Source organism: Bufo bufo, chromosome 7 (genome assembly GCF_905171765.1).
Source record: "Bufo bufo chromosome 7, aBufBuf1.1, whole genome shotgun sequence".
NCBI lineage: Eukaryota > Metazoa > Chordata > Amphibia > Anura > Bufonidae > Bufo > Bufo bufo.
The window spans coordinates 233,587,505-233,606,671 of NC_053395.1; the positions used below are offsets into that span (position 1 = coordinate 233,587,505).

At 50.5% G+C, this 19,167-nt stretch overlaps 1 protein-coding gene across 2 annotated transcripts in view; it reads right to left on the reverse strand.

The window, feature by feature from the left end:
* The window catches only part of LOC121007719 (protein mono-ADP-ribosyltransferase PARP14-like), a 72,556-nt gene that overhangs the window by 12,199 nt on the left and 41,190 nt on the right, over positions 1-19,167 (reverse strand). For both annotated transcript variants that reach the window (XM_040439860.1, XM_040439861.1), the window contains exons 9-12: positions 8,490-8,565; positions 5,072-5,221; positions 722-769; positions 69-248 (exon numbers count right to left, since the gene is read on the reverse strand). In XM_040439860.1, coding sequence (XP_040295794.1) covers positions 69-248; positions 722-769; positions 5,072-5,221; positions 8,490-8,565 — 454 coding nt within the window. The remainder of the gene's footprint in view (positions 1-68; positions 249-721; positions 770-5,071; positions 5,222-8,489; positions 8,566-19,167) is intronic.

Here is a 19,167-nt window from a genome sequence, read left to right on the forward strand (position 1 = left end):
CCCTCCTCCAGCCTCGGAATGGCACAAGGGCACCTGAACCAAGCACACATCTGCCCTCCATGCCATACCTGTCCCCAGTGCCGGGAAGGCGATACAAGCCGCCTGCTGCTTCTCGCTCTCCTGCAGACAGTCCAAGACAATCTTCTTGATGTCTGCTGGTTGTGATGGCCCACAAACATGAAAGATCCAGCTGCTCCCAACAAGGTTCCCTGCGCTTGTGATGATGTAACCCTTGTGGGGCTGAGAACCTAAAAAACACAGAAAGCAGATTAAGGTGCACGAGTAATCCCTCCATGAGGCTCATTCACAGAAGATGCATGGAGCATCTCTACAGTCATGAGTGTGGTGCTCCTGCCCTATATGAAGTTGATAAGCAGATGTGAGGTCTCCTCCATATTGTAACTTCATCAAAGCCTACAGAAGAGTGTGTATATAGGGTTCTGACCCGTTCCTGCCACCCCCTGAAAACGTGCTTCTCAAAGTACTTGTGAAAAACCATGGTAGTATGCACTAGGAATAACACAATACTCACCGCCTGATCCCTGAAAGACATGAAAACCCATCTGCAGTGCCAATATATCACCTGGCTCTGCCACTGTGTCATGAGGAACCCCCAGCCCATGCAGGGCAGAGAGTGGCTATGCCACAGTGCTGTATGATAATCTGAAGGATAGGAAAGTTATTCTTAAAAGACAAGGTAAATAATATCTTAGAATTGTACCTAATTGAACAACCGGCCCAGCGGCTTCCAGAATGGCCTTCGAGACGCCTGAAAACAACAAGATTGCACAATTATATGCATCGCCAAATCAGGAAGCATCTAATAGAATTTGCTCTAATTATGTAATTTCTCCAGCAACAAAGCATACAGCAACAAAAGGCTTTGTGTGTCTAGTGTGGAGCTTACAGCAGCAGAGGGCTGTGTGTGTGCAGTGTGGAGCTTACAGCAGCAGAGGGCTGTGTGTGTGCAGTGTGGAGCTTACAGCAGCAGAGGGCTGTGTGTGTCCAGTGTGGAGCTTACAGCAGCAGAGGGCTGTGTGTGTCCAGTGTGGAGCTTACAGCAGCAGAGGGCTGTGTGTGTTCAGTGTGGAGCTTACAGCAGCAGAGGGCTGTGTGTGTCCAGTGTGGAGCTTATAGCAGCAGAGGGCTGTGTGTGTTCAGTGTGGAGCTTACAGCAGCAGAGGGCTGTGTGTGTCCAGTGTGGAGCTTATAGCAGCAGAGGGCTGTGTGTGTGCAGTGTGGAGCTTACAGCAGCAGAGGGCTGTGTGTGTTCAGTGTGGAGCTTACAGCAGCAGAGGGCTGTGTGTCCAGTGTGGAGCTTACAGCAGCAGAGGGCTTTATGTGTTCAGTTTGGAGCTTACAGCAATAGAGGCCTTTATGTGTTCGGTGTGGAGCTTACAGCAGCAGAGGGCTGTGTGTGTTCAGCTTACAGCAGCAGAAGGCTGTGTGTGTCCAGTGTGGAGCTTACAGCAGCAGAGGGCTGTGTGTCCAGTGTGGAGCTTACAGCAGCAGAGGGCTGTGTGTCCAGTGTGGAGCTTACAGCAGTAAATGGCTTTGTGTGTCCAGTGTGGAGCTTACAGCAGCAGAGGGGTGTGTGTGTCCAGTGTGGAGCTTACAGCAGTAAATGGCTTTATGTGTTCAGTTTGGAGCTTACAGCAATAGAGGCCTTTATGTGTTCGGTGTGGAGCTTACAGCAGCAGAGGGCTGGGTGTGTTCAGCTTACAGCAGCAGAAGGCTGTGTGTGTCCAGTGTGGAGCTTACAGCAGCAGAGGGCTGTGTGTCCAGTGTGGAGCTTACAGCAGCAGAGGGCTGTGTGTCCAGTGTGGAGCTTACAGCAGTAAAGGGCTTTGTGTCCAGTGTGGAGCTTACAGCAGCAGAGGGCTGTGTGTCCAGTGTGGAGCTTACAGCAGTAAATGGCTTTGTGTGTCCAGTGTGGAGCTTACAGCAGCAGAGGGCTGTGTATGTTCAGTGTGGAGCTTACAGCAGCAGAAGGCTGTGTGTGTGTGTTCAGTGTGGAGCTTACAGCAGCAGAGGGCTGTGTGTCCAGTGTGGAGCTTACAGCAGCAGAGGGCTGTGTGTCCAGTGTGGAGCTTACAGCAGTAAATGGCTTTGTGTGTCCAGTGTGGAGCTTACAGCAGCAGAGGGCTGTTTGTCCAGTGTGGAGCTTACAGCAGCAGAGGGCTGTGTATGTTCAGTGTGGAGCTTACAGCAGCAGAAGGCTGTGTGTGTGTGTTCAGTGTGGAGCTTACAGCAGAAGAGGGCTGTGTGTCCAGTGTGGAGCTTACAGCAGCAGAGGGCTGTGTGTCCAGTGTGGAGCTTACAGCAGCAGAGGGCTGTGTGTCCAGTGTGGAGCTTACAGCAGCAGAGGGCTGTGTGTCCAGTGTGGAGCTTACAGCAGCAGAGGGCTGTTTGTCCAGTGTGGAGCTTACAGCAGCAGAGGGCTTTGTATGTCCAGTGTGGAGCTTACAGCAGCAGAGGGCTGTGTGTGTTCAGTGTGGAGCTTACAGCAGCAGAGGGCTGTGTGTGTGTTCAGTGTGGAGCTTACAGCAGCAGAGGGCTGTGTGTCCAGTGTGGAGCTTACAGCAGCACAGGGCTGTGTGTTCATTGTGGAGCTTACAGCAGCAGAGGGCTGTGTGTGTCCAGTGTGGAGCTTACAGCAGCAGAGGGCTTTATGTGTTCAGTGTGGAGCTTATAGCAGCAGAGGGCTGTGTGTGTTCAGTGTGGAGCTTATAGCAGCAGAGGGCTGTGTGTGTTCAGTGTGGAGCTTACAGCAGCAGAGGGCTGTGTGTTCAGTGTGGAGCTTACAGCAGCAGAGGTCTGTGTGTGTTCAGTGTGGAGCTTACAGCAGCAGAGGGCTGTGTGTGTCAAGTGTGGAGCTTACAGCAGCAGAGGGCTGTGTGTGTCCAGTGTGGAGCTTATAGCAGCAGAGGGCTGTGTGTGTGCAGTGTGGAGCTTACAGCAGCAGAGGGCTGTGTGTGTCCAGTGTGGAGCTTATAGCAGCAGAGGGCTGTGTGTGTGCAGTGTGGAGCTTACAGCAGCAGAGGGCTGTGTGTGTCCAGTGTGGAGCTTACAGCAGCAGAGGGCTGTGTGTGTCCAGTGTGGAGCTTACAGCAGCAGAGGGCTGTGTGTTCAGTGTGGAGCTTACAGCAGCAGAGGGCTGTGTGTGTCAAGTGTGGAGCTTACAGCAGCAGAGGGCTGTGTGTGTCCAGTGTGGAGCTTATAGCAGCAGAGGGCTGTGTGTGTGCAGTGTGGAGCTTACAGCAGCAGAGGGCTGTGTGTGTCCAGTGTGGAGCTTACAGCAGCAGAGGGCTGTGTGTGTCCAGTGTGGAGCTTACAGCAGCAGAGGGCTGTGTGTGTGTTCAGTGTGGAGCTTACAGCAGCAGAGGGCTGTGTGTGTCAAGTGTGGAGCTTACAGCAGCAGAGGGCTGTGTGTGTTCAGTGTGGAGCTTACAGCAGCAGAGGGCTGTGTGTCCAGTGTGGAGCTTATAGCAGCAGAGGGCTGTGTGTGTTCAGTGTGGAGCTTACAGCAGCAGAGGGCTGTGTGTGTTCAGTGTGGAGCTTACAGCAGCAGAGGTCTGTGTGTGTTCAGTGTGGAGCTTACAGCAGCAGAGGGCTGTGTGTGTCAAGTGTGGAGCTTACAGCAGCAGAGGGCTGTGTGTGTCCAGTGTGGAGCTTATAGCAGCAGAGGGCTGTGTGTGTGCAGTGTGGAGCTTACAGCAGCAGAGGGCTGTGTGTGTCCAGTGTGGAGCTTACAGCAGCAGAGGGCTGTGTGTGTCCAGTGTGGAGCTTACAGCAGCAGAGGGCTGTGTGTGTTCAGTGTGGAGCTTACAGCAGCAGAGGGCTGTGTGTGTCCAGTGTGGAGCTTATAGCAGCAGAGGGCTGTGTGTGTGCAGTGTGGAGCTTACAGCAGCAGAGGGCTGTGTGTGTCCAGTGTGGAGCTTACAGCAGCAGAGGGCTGTGTGTGTCCAGTGTGGAGCTTACAGCAGCAGAGGGCTGTGTGTGTGTTCAGTGTGGAGCTTACAGCAGCAGAGGTCTGTGTGTGTTCAGTGTGGAGCTTACAGCAGCAGAGGGCTGTGTGTGTGTCAAGTGTGGAGCTTACAGCAGCAGAGGGCTGTGTGTGTTCAGTGTGGAGCTTACAGCAGCAGAGGGCTTTAGGTGTTCAAAGCTTCTGGATACCTTTACCAATCCTCTGACAGCAAATGTCAGGAAATAAATAGATTCAGGCGTATTCAACATGACTGGTCCACAGTGGTTTCCACAACATAATCTGCTCCCGTGTTTGTCAGCAGACTACTCTCCCCCCCCCCCCCCCACATTGTGTATGGGGGAGTCGGGGGTGGGCGTCTCCACAGCTTCAAGGTTTACGATGAAGGATCTTTCGAAAATCCAATCCACATGTTCTGTAGTTTTTACGCCATGGACAAATCTGTACCACATCTGCATGTTTTAACTAGGGATTTGAAGCAAATTTAGATGCAGATTTGAACACAGAATTACTAATCTGTGCGAAATGATACTACACCCTGAGCCGCCATAGACATTAAAGGGCGTCTGTCAGCAGATCTGTCCCTATGACACCAGCTGACCTGTTCCATGTGCACTTGGCAGATGACGGCATCTGTGTTGGTTCCATGTTCATATGTGCCTGCGTTGCTGAGAAACATGATGTGCTGATGTATGCAAATGTAGGAGCAATAGGGGCGTTTCCATTACACCTAGAGGCTCTGCTTGCCCATCTGTCATCTTCCCAACTCTACCATGAATGCACCCATTTGGGTTGGCAAAAAGCTCATGTCATTTCTATGGTGGGAAACAACAGGATCAAAATCCAACATATCCAATTACTGTGATGGTCACCAGTCACCAGTCACCATTGCATAGTTGGTATCTCCACTGACAGAAGTCTGATGTCTATGGGCAGCAGGTGTCTGGACCCAGAGATGGTTAGAAGGGATCTCTGTAATCCAGGATATCATCTGATGGTGGGAGAAAGACCGCTCTACCTTTTGCGGAGCAGATTTGGGGATATGTAGGTTTGTCATGATATCTTGGAAGCATTTTGGAGGGTCACCTGCGTTAAGAGTGAAATTTTTATTGGAGGAGTTGACGATGACTTCGGCCCTTTCCTTGGTAATGTCTCCGGTCTTGACTTGGAAGGACAGGGATCCGATCCTCATTTCATGGACCCCTGAAGATGGACGAGTAACTGTTCCACACAATACTGCAAGACAGAACAAGGTCAAGGAAGATCTGCCAAAAACATCACTATTTCCAGATATATCCCCACCACTGCGCCCCGAGATGTTAGTTAGAATGCAGAGAGTTTAAAGGGGAACTCCAGCAATTTCCTGACCCTTCTCATGTCTCCCTTTTTACTTGCTGTCTTTTATATTTGTATATCATCTACAGGGAGGAGGACTGCACAGCCACGACCATCCTCTATGGCTAAGCACAGCGGTGGTTGTCACCCTGACCTATGGGGTCCTGGCAGCACAGTATACAGGAGGACTGCACCGCCACGACCATCCTCTATGGCTGAGCACATCGGTGGTTGTCACCCTGACCTGTGGGGTCCTGGCGGCACAGTATGCAGATAGACTGCACAGCCATGACCATGCATTAAGGATGGGCACATCAGTGGTTGTCACCCTGACCTGTGGGGTCCTGGCGGCACAGTATGCAGATAGACTGCACAGCCATGACCATGCATTAAGGATGGGCACATCAGTGGTTGTCACCCTGACCTGTGGGGTCCTGGCGGCACAGTATACAGGAGGACTGCACCGCCACGACCATCCTCTATGGCTGAGCACATCGGTGGTTGTCACCCTGACCTGTGGGGTCCTGGCGGCACAGTATGCAGGAGGACTGCACAGCCACGACCATCCTCTATGGCTGAGCACATCGGTGGTTGTCACCCTGACCTGTGGGGTCCTGGCGGCACAGTATACAGGAGGACTGCACAGCAATGACCATGCACTAAGGATGGGCACATCGGTGGTTGTCACCCTGACCTGTGGGGTCCTGGCGGCACAGTATGCAGATAGACTGCACAGCCATGACCATGCACTAAGGATGGGCACAGCGGTGGTTGTCACCCTGACCTGTGGGGTCCTGGCGGCACAGTAGGCAGGAGGACTGCACCGCCACGACCATCCTCTATGGCTGAGCACATCGGTGGTTGTCACCCTGACCTGTGGGGTCCTGGCAGCACAGTATACAGGAGGACTGCACCGCCACGACCATCCTCTATGGCTGAGCACATCGGTGGTTGTCACCCTGACCTGTGGGGTCCTGGCGGCACAGTAGGCAGGAGGACTGCACAGCCACGATCATCCTCTATGGCTGAGCACAGCGGTGGTTGTCACCCTGACCTATGGGGTCCTGGCAGCACAGTATACAGGAGGACTGCACCGCCACGACCATCCTCTATGGCTGAGCACATCGGTGGTTGTCACCCTGACCTGTGGGGTCCTGGCGGCACAGTATGCAGATAGACTGCACAGCCATGACCATGCACTAAGGATGGGCACAGCGGTGGTTGTCACCCTGACCTGTGGGGTCCTGGCGGCACAGTAGGCAGGAGGACTGCACCGCCACGACCATCCTCTATGGCTGAGCACATCGGTGGTTGTCACCCTGACCTGTGGGGTCCTGGCGGCACAGTATGCAGATAGACTGCACAGCCATGACCATGCACTAAGGATGGGCACATCGGTGGTTGTCACCCTGACCTGTGGGGTCCTGACGGCACAGTATGCAGGAGGACTGCACAGCCACGACCATCCTCTATGGCTGAGCACATCGGTGGTTGTCACCCTGACCTGTGGGGTCCTGGCGGCACAGTATGCAGATAGACTGCACAGCCATGACCATGCATTAAGGATGGGCACATCAGTGGTTGTCACCCTGACCTGTGGGGTCCTGGCGGCACAGTATACAGGAGGACTGCACAGCCACGACCATCCTCTATGGCTGAGCACATCAGTGGTTGTCACCCTGACCTATGGGGTCCTGGCGGCACAGTATGCAGATAGACTGCACAGTCATGACCATGCACTAAGGATGGGCACATCGGTGGTTGTCACCCTGACCTGTGGGGTCCTGGCGGCACAGTATGCAGGAGGACTGCACATGTAACGCCCCGCTATGGGGCATTACCACTCTTTTTGCCCCATCAGTATCTTTAATGGTGCATCCTATTTATTCCCATACCCTGCATACTGTTTATATGTACTGTATGTCCTTGTAATTTACTGTTTAAGTGTAATGTGCCTGGTTCCCCAGCAGCTGGCGGCAATCTTGGCAGAGCTCGTGTCCCTGGAGTGCAACCTTCTGTCCATTCTCAGCCCTCTCTAAAGAGGGAGGTGCTAGTTAGTTAGGGTCAGTCTAACTTACCCCCTGTAAGGGGAAGGCTGTGTGCAAGCCAACAGAGCACCCTCTGCTCTGCTAGGCCAAAGAAGAGAAGTAAAGAGCTTCAAAGCCAGGAGGGAAGATTCCCTGGGGAAAGATAAAGCTAAAGATACAGATTCAGATGAAAACAGAGTCAGACTACAGAAAGCCAAGTTCAAGCAGAAGAGGAAAAGTTCCTATTTAATCCAGTCAGCATAGCAGAACTGAAAGAGCTAAATGTGTTTGCCTGCCAGAAAGTTATGCCAAAACCTGCTGTTGACCAAGACAAAGCTTGAAACTGTTGGAGAAACGTTTATTGAAAGTAAAGTTGTGTTCAAAGTTAATATAAGTCTGGACTCAAGTTATTTCATCCTAATCTTCATCACCTATCCATTTTAATTGCACCGCTGCGGACAACTACGCCTGGGGTTCCAGGATATCCAGGTAGGAGCACCGTGACAAGTGCAAAAGCCACACCTGAAGGACACTATAGGCAACCCTTACACCACTCTGGCATTCCTACACTGGGTTCCACCAATACCTTCTACTTAGGGTGACCTAGTACCTCGTTGCTGAAATGCAACTGGCGTCACAACAAACTTTTAACCCACATCTACAACATCTTAAAGGGTCCCCTGGTTGATGTCTCACCCAGTGGCGTGCTGCACACAGCCATGATCATCCACTAAGGATGGGCACATCGGTGGTTGTCACCCTGACCTGTGGGGTCCTGGCGGCACAGTATGCAGGAGGACTGCACAGCCACGATCATCCACCATCATTGAGCACATCGGCGGTTGTCACCCTGACCTGTGGGGTCCTGGCGGCACAGTATGCGGGAGGACTGCACAGCCACGATCATCCACCATCATTGAGCACATCGGTGGTTGTCACCCTGACCTGTGGGGTCCTGGCGGCACAGTATGCGGGAGGACTGCACAGCCACGATCATCCACCATCATTGAGCACATCGGTGGTTGTCACCCTGACCTGTGGGGTCCTGGCGGCACAGTATGCGGGAGGACTGCACACCCTCTTAGTCACTTCTGCACTAATTAGGTATCCCCAGGAAGCATGCGTCCTCATCAGGAACTCACCCGAGGTGGCACCGGAGCTCTGCTTCTTGCTTGCTGAGCCGTCGTCAGTGTAATTCACCAACTCATTGTTAAACGCCTGAAAACAAATCATAAAATTATAAAAAAATACAAAATCAAGAAGGATAGAGATAAAAAAAATTCACATGGACTGGAGGTTAAAGGTGGATTTACACTGCCTGATAATCGAGCAGATTATTGGGAGCGAACGCTCATTCCTGACAATCTGCCCATCTAAATGTGGCGCCGATATCCTGAAAACGCTCGATAATTGGGTGATCCTGAGATTTGTGCAGACACTCCAACTATTGTTTCTGAGCTGTGGATCGCCACCCAGAAATAGTACAGCTGTACGAGGGATCCCAAAAACAACTGCTCGTCCTCATACTGTGAAGGAGATCACTGCATGTGAATGGGTCTCCTCCACTGAACGAGCAGGTGACAGTCGGGAAGAAACGCTTCACTCCCAACAATCGTCTGTGACATCGGAACGTGTAAAACCGCCTTAAACATTCCTACCCAATGATGTCCTTTCGCTCACTGTCTGTGACCCATAGACGTTAATAAGCCGGAGTCTTCTACATCGGAGGGTAATCTCTAGCAGCAGGCACCTTCCCATCGAGACCTCCGTTAGTCTATGTACAATTACATCACGGGTGTTAAACAAGATAGAGACCCCGGCATAAGGCTCCACAGACATCGACCAAAAGGACGGACCAGACTGCCACTCTCGCTCTGCCTCTCGTATGAGACCTAAGGTGTTTAAGCGTGTCTCCTGCAAGAAAAACACATCGGCCTTGAGGTATCTCAGGTCTTCGTAGACTGCATATCTGGTCCTTCTTACTGATGATCGAGCATGGTGAATACCCCATGTGCTCGAGCGCCATGCCCCATGTGCTCGAGCGCCATGCTCGAGTCTCCACCCCGCACGTTTTTTGGCTGCTATGCAGCCAATAACCGTGCAGGTAAGTACTGCCCTCACTTTAATGCGTAGCCATGTTGCTGCTGGCATTACAGTGATTGGCTGGCCGGAACGCGTCATCATGTGCTATATAGCACCCGATGACACATGTTCGGCTCATTCTTAGTCACGTAGAGCTGTGTTGAGGAAGGGACAGATAGTGTAGGGAGTGATTTAAGATTATTATTACCACCAAAACTTTTCAGAGACCCAAAAGTCCTTTTAATGACTAATGTGTGAAGCAGCAATATTTATTTTTAGCGCATCCTGCGCTAAATAGCGTGCAATAGTTAGGCTGCTGCAGACAGCGACATTAGCTGCGCCACATCTCCAGTGTAAAGTGTGCGCATCCAAAAAATATCAGTATCATCCAGTGTCCTTTTTCCGTAGACGGTGTCCGCTGCACCACATCTCCAGTGTAAAGTGTGCGCATCCAAAAAATATCTGACATACAGTGCACTTTTTCAATAGACGGTGTCCACTTCTGACAGTGACATTACCAGGGCCACATCTGCAGTGTAACGTGTGCTAGAAAAATTTATCTGCGACATCCAGTGTGCTTTTTTGTGTAGACGCTGCGGACAGTGACATTACCGGTGGTACCTCTCCTGTATAACGTTTCCTCATCCCAAATACCTGTGACATTCCCTGTAATTTTTCATTAGCCGCTGGTGACAGCATTGACATTATCTGCGGTATATCTCCTGTGTGACGTTTCCACATCCCAAATACCTTTTTACATTTTTTTGCACATACACTAACAAATGCTACGCTACTGTACGTGTGACAGACTTTCAAGCATATATCATATTTAATATGAAGACGACAAGCAGTGATGCTGATGGTGCACGCAGAGGCTGTGGCCCTGGGCGCAGTGAAACTGTGCCTGCTGCCAGAGCACAAGAAACACTCATCCACGATACCTAGCTTCATGTCCCAGTTTGCAGGGCGGCGCAGGACACCACTCTTGAAGTCAGACCAGTGCGACCAGGTGGTCGGTTGGATTGCAGCAGATAGGGCTTCCAGTCGGTTAAGCACCACCCTGTCTCCCACCAGGTCCAGTCTCAGTAGCCAAGAGTCTTCTCAACCCAATCCTTATCCTGATCCTCCTTCCTCCCATCATGGAGAGTCTGGGCAAACAAGTTATCCCACACTCGGATATTCCGAGGAGCTCTTTTCAGCGCCATTCCTTGATTTGGCCCTCTCACCAAGCAGGCAATTAGTCTCAAGAGGTTGACGAAGAGGATAAGACACAGTTGTCAATCACTGAGGTAGTGGTTAGGTCAACAAGTCAGGAGGATGACCAGGGTGAGGAAGTGGAAGAGGAGGTAGTGGACAATGAAGTCACTGACACAACCTGGGAAGGTGGCAAGCCAAGCGAGGACAGCAGTACAGAGGGGGAGGGATCTGCAGCACCGCAAAAGTCTGGAAGAGGCAGTGGGGTGGCAAAAGGGAGAAGGCGGACCACACCAAACAGGCCCGCAACTGTTCCCCGGAGCACACCCTTGCGGAAATCTCCCTTGCCAAGGGGTAGGTGTTCCGCAGTATGGCGCTTTTTTGAGGAAAGTGCAGACGACAAAAGAATTTTAATTTGCAATCTATGCCATACCAAAATGAGCCGGGGCGTGAAGACTAGCAACCTCATCACCAGCAGCTTGATCCGCCACATGGCATCAAAGCACCGTAATAGGTTGGCCGAACGTCTGGGCCCACAATCAGTGTCTGCGGGTCACACCGCTGCCTCCTCTTCCCGTGTGTTATGTGCTGGCCAATCCCGTGTCGAAGGCGCAGGCCCGGATGCCTCCCGCCCTGCACCCAGACCTTCACAAGCACAATCAGCGACCACATCCAGTTCCGTGTTCCAGCGCAGCGTACAGATGTCCATACCCCAGGCCTTTCAACGAAAGCACAAATACCCAGCCACCCACCCACAGGCCATAGCACTAAATGTGCACCTTTCCAAATTGCTGCCCCTGGAAATGTTGCCATTCAGGCTTGTGGACACAGGCTTTCCGCAGCCTGATGGCGGCCACCATACCTCATTACTCACTCCCCAGCTGCCACTATTTTTTAAGGTGTGCTGTGCCAGCCTTACACCAACATGTGTCCCGTAACATCACCCGTGCCCTGACCAACGCAGTTACTGGGAAGGTCCACTTAACCACAGACACATGGACGAGTACATTCGGCCAGGGACGCTACATTTCCCTGATGGCACACTGGGTGAATGTGGTGGAGCCTGGGAGCGACTCGTACCATGGGATGGCACAGGTGCTACCGACGCCAAGGATTGCAGTCCCTACGTCAATCAGGTTTTCTGTCCAGCACCTACGTTAATGGCTCCAACCCCCACTTCTCCTCCTCCACTTCAACCTCCGAATTATCCACGTGCAGCACCAGTCAGCCATCAGTCGGTAGCTGGAAGCAGTGTAGCACTGCAGTGGGGAAGCGGCAACAGGCCGCGCTGAAGCTGATCTGCTTAGGTGACAAACAGCACACCGCCGCAGAGCTGTGTCAGGGGATAAGAGTCCAGACTGAGCTGTGGCTCTCGCCACTCAACCTACAACCAGGCATGGTTGTGTCTGATAATGGCTGTAACTTGGTGACGGCTTTGGAGCTTGGCAAGCTCACACACATCCCATGCCAAGCCTACATCTTAAACGTAGTCGTTCAGCGGTTTCTCAAAACCCTCCCAAATTTGTTTGAGCTACTGGTGAAGGTGCACCGCGTGTGTGTACATTTCCGCAACTCATTGACCGCTTCCGCCGGTCTGTCAACGATACAGCAGTGCTTGAAATTGCCAGCTCACCTGCTGTTGTGCGACGTGAGCACGCGCTGGAACTCCACGTTCCACATGTTGGCCAGGCTTTGTGAGCAGCAGAGGGCAGTAGTGGAATACCAGCTGCAACATGGTCGTCGCCTTTCCAGTCAGCTTCCGCTCTTCACAAGCGAGGAGTGGGCATGGATGTCTGACCTCTGTGAGGTTTAAAGAAACTTTGAGGAATCAACACAGATGGTGAGCGGCGATAACACTATTATCAGCGTCACCATCCCACTGCTGTGTCTACTCAAACGCTCACTGCTCACAATTAAGGACGAGGCTTTGCATGTGGAAGAGGTGGAAATGGGGGAAGAAGACATTACACAGGGTGATGATAGCCAGACCACCCTCAGTTCGTCTTCTCAGAGCGAATTGGACGATGAAGAGGAGGAGGAGGAGGAGCAGGAGACGGTTGCCTCTGCTACAGATGGTAGTACCCATGGAAGTTGAATTCGATCTGTTCAGCGTTGGTGGGCAGAAGAGGAGGAAGAAGAGGATGAGGAGATTGAGAGTAATCCTCTTGATGACAACAGTGAAGTCTTGTCTGTTGGGACTCTGGCACACATAACTGACTTCATGTTAGGCTGCCTTTCCCGCGACCCGCGCTTTATACGCATTTTAGACAACACGGATTACTGGTTGTTCACTCTTTTCGACCCCCGCTACATAGAGAACTTCTCATCTCTCATTCCTCTGGTGGAGAGAACGAGCAAAACGGTGCAATACCAGAAGATCCTTGTTGGAAAAGTGCTCCAAAAATTTCCACCTGACAACGCGGGCAGCAGAGTCTGTAGTTCCTTGGGCAACCGAGGAGGGGCGACAAGGGGAACACACAGCAGTTCCAACAGAGGCAGGGCAACACTCTCCAAAGCCTGGGACAGTTTCATGACACCCCGCCAGCACCCTCACCCTGATGCGCGGCCTAGTGTCACAAGGAGGGAAAAATTTTGGAAGATGGTGAAGGAGTACATAGCAGACTGTGTCAGCGTCCTCAGTGATACCTCAGTGCCTTACAACTACTGGGTGTCCAAGCTGGAAACGTGGCATGAACTGGCGCTCTACACCTTGGAGGTGCTGGCCTGCCCTGCCCTGCCTCCAGCGTTTTGTCTAAGCGGGTATTTAGTGCTGCTGGGGGGGATTATAACAGATAAGAGTATCCGCCTGTCAACTAAAAATGCTGACAGGTTGACTCTTAAAAAAAATTAACAAGGCCTGGATTGGCCCTGAATTCCTCTGCTCCACCAGAGGAAAGCGGCTGAACATAAAGGCACTTTAAATGTGTTGTTTATAATGTACTGAATACACTGTATTCCCTGCACCCTTTCCACCACAAACGGGGGTATATGGTTGAATGTTCCATTTCTCATTCTCCTTCTCCTCTTCCATCATATCAACATGCTTATTCATCACATATAATGCCCTCGCATATAATGTTTTACAGGGTCAGTTCAGCTGCAGGCCCTCGTATATAATTTTTTAGAGGGTCAGCTCACCAGCAGGCCTGCACCTAAAATCTGTTACAGGGTCAGCTCACCTGCAGGCCCGCGGCTAAAATCTTTTACAGGTGTTGCTGGCCAGCTAAGACCTGTCCTAGGTTGCTAATACAGCTTATATGTTTATACAGCAAAATCTGCCAATAACCTTAATACAGTTGCTATGTTTGTGTGTTAAAGACAAAAGCAGAGTTATTTACAGTGACTTCATATTTGGATGTCATAACTGTTATATATTGTGTTCACAGAAGCAGAAAAGATAATATGCTTTTAAGATTCATTATATAATGTAAGGTAAGCTCAATGACACAGCAGAAACAACAGGAAGCATAGTGTTAATCTGTTGTTGCTGGGATGGAGTCTTGACCAATCACAGCCAGCCTCACACACTGCCTGTGTGGGAAATTTCCCTAGCAGGAGCTGCTAGAATCATTATTCACCAGAGAGAGGAGCTGAACAGACATTCACTCCACTAAGAGCAGTGTTTTATGGAAGCAGAGAGGCCAAAATAGGTATTTAAAACAGTTATATAATGTTCCTACTGTTAATATAGTGATTGGAACTGTATACTGAACCAGTTATGTGTGTTTACTTACAGTACCACCAATTGCAACCTACAAAGTTCACAATCCAAATTAAAATTCCATATTGCAATCCAAATTGCATACAACCATACCAGATCATACTCAACCAATCTGCAAATTGTTACTGCTAACTGCATACTGCAAATTGCGACCAAATTCAGCCAGTGAACTATTAGACCTCAGATATACCTCTCAAAGAGATCATAAAGTGCTTAAATAATTTAAAGTGACAGTACAGATACTGAAGAGAGAAATATATCAACCATTTTATGTTGAATGACAAGATTGAACAGTTGAACCACCATCTTATGCATACCGCCATTTTGTGATATCTTTTCAACACGTGTTTTGTACATGGACTATCTGCTGCGGAGGCGGCAGTGTTATATATGAAGAAAAGTTTATAAGTTTATAAAGAAGTTATTTCAAGCATTTGGTTGCTCTTTAGACCTACTGTTTCCATAGAACAGCGCTAGAGGAATTACAGAGTAATAGACAGTCTGGTTAGACTAAAAAGTCAGAGATATCAAAATTCTTCTAATGCCACAGCGCAAAAGGCACTTCATAGCGCTGCGCCTGCCACAGCAGGGTCAGCTCACCTGCAGGCTCTCACCTAATTATACCTAATAAATAATTTGCGCGCATGCTGCCCTGCTTGGATGTGGTAGCCATAGCTGTTTTTCAGGCTCCCTCTCCGGAATCGAAGCACGATTCCCCCGTTACCCATGGTCACCAGGTTTTGTGCTGAAAATAACATCGAAAGTTGATAGGGCAGACCTCCGAATGGATCGTCGCTGTCACGAGGATGTGCAATCGCCCAGAGGTTATCTAGAGTCACCAAAGCGGCAGCAGGCCCTCACCCTTAATGTTTTAGATGGTCAGATCAGCAGGCCCCTGCTCCCAAATGTTTTTGAGGGTCACCAGCAGGCCATCAATCATAATTTTTCAAGGCTGTGTATGATGCCCTCCGTTATGTGTAATAAAGGGTGTATTGGAGCGCCGGTTCCTTGTAATTTTTGGCAGCCCTTTCCCTTAGTGCATAGGCTTTATGAGTGTAGGAGTCCCACTACCTGAACAATTGTACCACAATGTGAATGAGGCCCTCCTTTATGTGATATACAGGTTGTATCGGAGCGCCTCTTCCTTGTCATTTTTGGCTGAACTTGCACTTTATATACAAGTAAATATACAGGAAAGAATGTTTCCTAACAATTTTTCCTCTAAAATCGATTTTATCTTTTGTGCATATTATTGTCAGTCTGTAAAAGTGGCGTACTACTCGGACAACATGGTTCCCAGCAGTGACCTGGGAGTCCAAGATGAATCCAGACATCCTCCCCATGCTGTTCCTGAACCATTTCGGTGGTGTTTCCATTAATTTCTGACCTTTTTCCTATGAACCAGACGCCCTCCCCTCTTCAGAGCAGGGGGCGCCTGGTTTAATGCTCGGGGTCTCCCATTGACTTCCATTGTGCTCGGTAGACCACCCGAGCATCCCAATGTGTTCTGCCCGAGCACCAGAGCACTTTGGTGCTCGATCAACACTAGTCCTTCTAGCTCTAATGCTATTCACATTACTGGTGAACACTTTAAGATGGAAGTCTGCCATCAGGAAAAGAAGAAATATAACCCCCATCATCATAAATCAGAGTCAGAGTTGTCTTGCTGACTACCAGTATCCCATACAGACTGACTCGGCATGAAGAGGTCTCCTTTTTGTGGGAGTGTAGAGGTCAGAGGAGGAAGAGACCGCAAGGCAGGATTCAAGTACAGCACAGCAGACAAGGAGGCTGAAGGATACACCGGCTTTATTAAAAAACAAAATGTAACTGCCGGAAAATCGGATTAACAGTACAGTACCACCGCACCAGAGGCGCAATGGGTTAATGACAGAAATGGTATGAACAGGTTTACATAAATCAGCAACAATGGTAATGGAATTCTGCATAGAAAACGGAATGAGCTAAACAGCAAACAGACAGCTTACAAGCTACTCTCACTAATAATTATCTATCTAGCCCTGCTACTCAGGGGGGCGCTTCTACAGCGCGCTGACTAGATTCCCTTACTCTATAACCTATCGCAGATTAGCACCGGTGCCACTCACAGTTCTGCAGATTCTCCTTGGTCCAGTACGTGACGGAAGGTGCAGTCTGGCTCCAGGTCCGGTCGCTTGCTTGTCCCAGCATGGTCTCTTTTTCTCTGTGGTTGGATTGCAGCAGATGCAGGTCTTCACCTAGTGCAGCTCTGACAGGAAGAATCTGGCTGTTGTCACTGGTCTCTGAATGGCACAATCTCACTCCTCTGAGACACACTTTGCAGTCTCTGTATTCTGCTCCACAGCTGTCAGGAAGAAGTCACTTCTTACAGTCTCTTGCTGTTATATCTACCAGCAGCCAGTCTCCATCTGTTATATCTCTCAGCAGCCAGTCTCTCTCTCTCTCTCCAGAAAGACTCGGCAACTTCTAGCACAGCCCGGGAAAAAACGTTATCATCTTCTTTCAGCTTGTCCTTTCCCTTATTCCAAGCCACAGCAGCCTCTTGTGGCTGGAGGAGGGTATCACAGCCTGTGTGCAGCATTATCACCCGAGATGTCAGTGCAATGTAATTTGGTGAATATAAGGCTGACTCTTACGGGAGGATCCCCTCCTGGGTCATAATCACATTCCGCCATCATACACCTAAGCTCTCTCCATTTCTGCCTCTCCATCTGACTCGGACGGCACACTGTATCTGTTGGTTGTTCCTGTTACATCAGCCTGTCTGTCCACTCTGATTTTAGTGGGTTTTTGGACAGTGGTCCATGCACCGTCAGGCCTGCGGCTGGTCTTATCTTTTTTCCCCTTTCAAGGCTTTTATTTTCCCCTGTGGTGGGTGCTGGGGCAGGGCAAGTGACAGACACTGGATGCTCAACAGGCTGCTCCACAACCTCCATGTCCCCCTCAGTCTTACCTGCCTGCGGGTGGTCCGGCACAGTACCACTCATGTGTGGGGTCTCTGGTACTGTGTACAATGACCCCGACAATAACACTTCCGCCTCCTGCTCCTCATCTGGGACATCTGCCCCTTCCACCAAGTCCTCATCAGGGAGATCTCTACAGATGTTATGCCACGCTTCAGGACAGTCTCTATGGGGGTGACCGATCAGGTTACACCTTATGTTCTGGCAGGTGGCGCTCACATGGCCGATGTCCCCGCACAGGCTGCACTTCATCATGGTGCAAACACTCGCCACGTGACCCGATTTCCCACACTTAAAGCATAGCCTGGGCTGACCCGCATAGAAACAAACCCATTTCCCCAGCCAATGAAGAAGGAATTAGGAAGGTGATGGGTGATGTTCTGGAGCTGGTGTAATGTAACCAGGACCCCCACCCCCCGGTCCAGATTCCATCCCCATCCCTGGTCTTGGTCAGGTTTGAGTTGAGGTCACAATGCCTCCTGGGACTTGTGGTGTCTGCACTGCCACTTCACTGCTGTCATCAGGTAAGAGTCCACAGTTTTTATTTTGCGCAGTACTTACTGCTGGGACTTGTAGTACCTCACCGGGGGCTGATGCAGAACTTGGCTGTTGTTGCTCAGATGTTCTTTTCTTGCTGGGTGTAATATGGGTATTACGTGGGACCAGTGACGTACTAAGGGGGGGGGGGGGTCCGCCTCAGGTGCCGGCTCTCAGGGGGTGCCAAAATCAATGAGCACTTCTATCAATATAGATAGAAGCGCTCATTGCTGGAGCGCTGGGAGCTAGGTCCTGTCACTCACCACTCAGCTCCCCGCGCTCCTCCCCCTCCTTCAGGCCGGCGGCGTACAGAATGGTGAAGCAGGCAGACCTCCCCACTCCACCATTCAGCCTGCGGGCACAGATCGCACTGCCGACCTGTGTGGGCGGAGCCGGAAATCTGTCGGGCCAGAAATCTGCATAAGCTCTGCCCACACCGTGCTGCAGAGCGATCTGTCTCTGTAGGGAAGAGGACTGTGAGCTTCAGGAACGGGACAAGGTGAGTAGTTACTGCGTTTTATTTTTTATAGTTTTTTAATACAGAGGGCTTTATTACTATGGAGGGGGCACAGAGGGCATTACTAATGTGAAGGGGGCACAATGGGCATTTCTACTATTGAGGGGGCACAGAGGGCATTATTACTGTGAAGGGGCACAGTGGGCATTATTACTGTGAAGGGGGAACAGTGGGGATTTCTACTATGGAGGGGGCACAGAGGGCATTACTAGCACAGTGGGCATTACTACTATTAAGGGGGCACAATGGGCATTATTACTATAAAGGGGGCATAGTGGGCATTACTACTATAAAGGGGGCACAATGGGGATTACTACTGTGAAGGGGGCACAATGGGGATTACTACTGTGAAGGGGGCACAATGGGGATTACTACTGTGAAGGGGCACAATGGGGATTAATACTGTGAAGGGGGCACAATGTTTTTAAAGTATTGGCGGGGGGAATGCCAGAGAAAGGACCTGCCCCGGGTGCCAAACACCCTAGGCATGCCACTGAGTGGGACTGCAGGGTTTCAGACCTAGATGTTGATGTAGTCTCAGAGTTCTTGTCTTTCTCAAACCTCTGCTGGTTCCTGTATGTGTAACACCCCAGGGTTGGGTTACTACATGTCTCCACCCCGCTACTATCTTATAAGAGCCTTTACCTTGTCATCTGATATGATTTTGCTTATGTCTTCACAACTGTGCATTTAAAACTATGTTAAATGTAAATTTCCTTGTAATTTTCCATGTTCACCAGCAGATGGCAGCAATGCGTTGGTAAGGTATCCGTTACAGTTTACGTCTAGGCTGGAGGAATGGATTA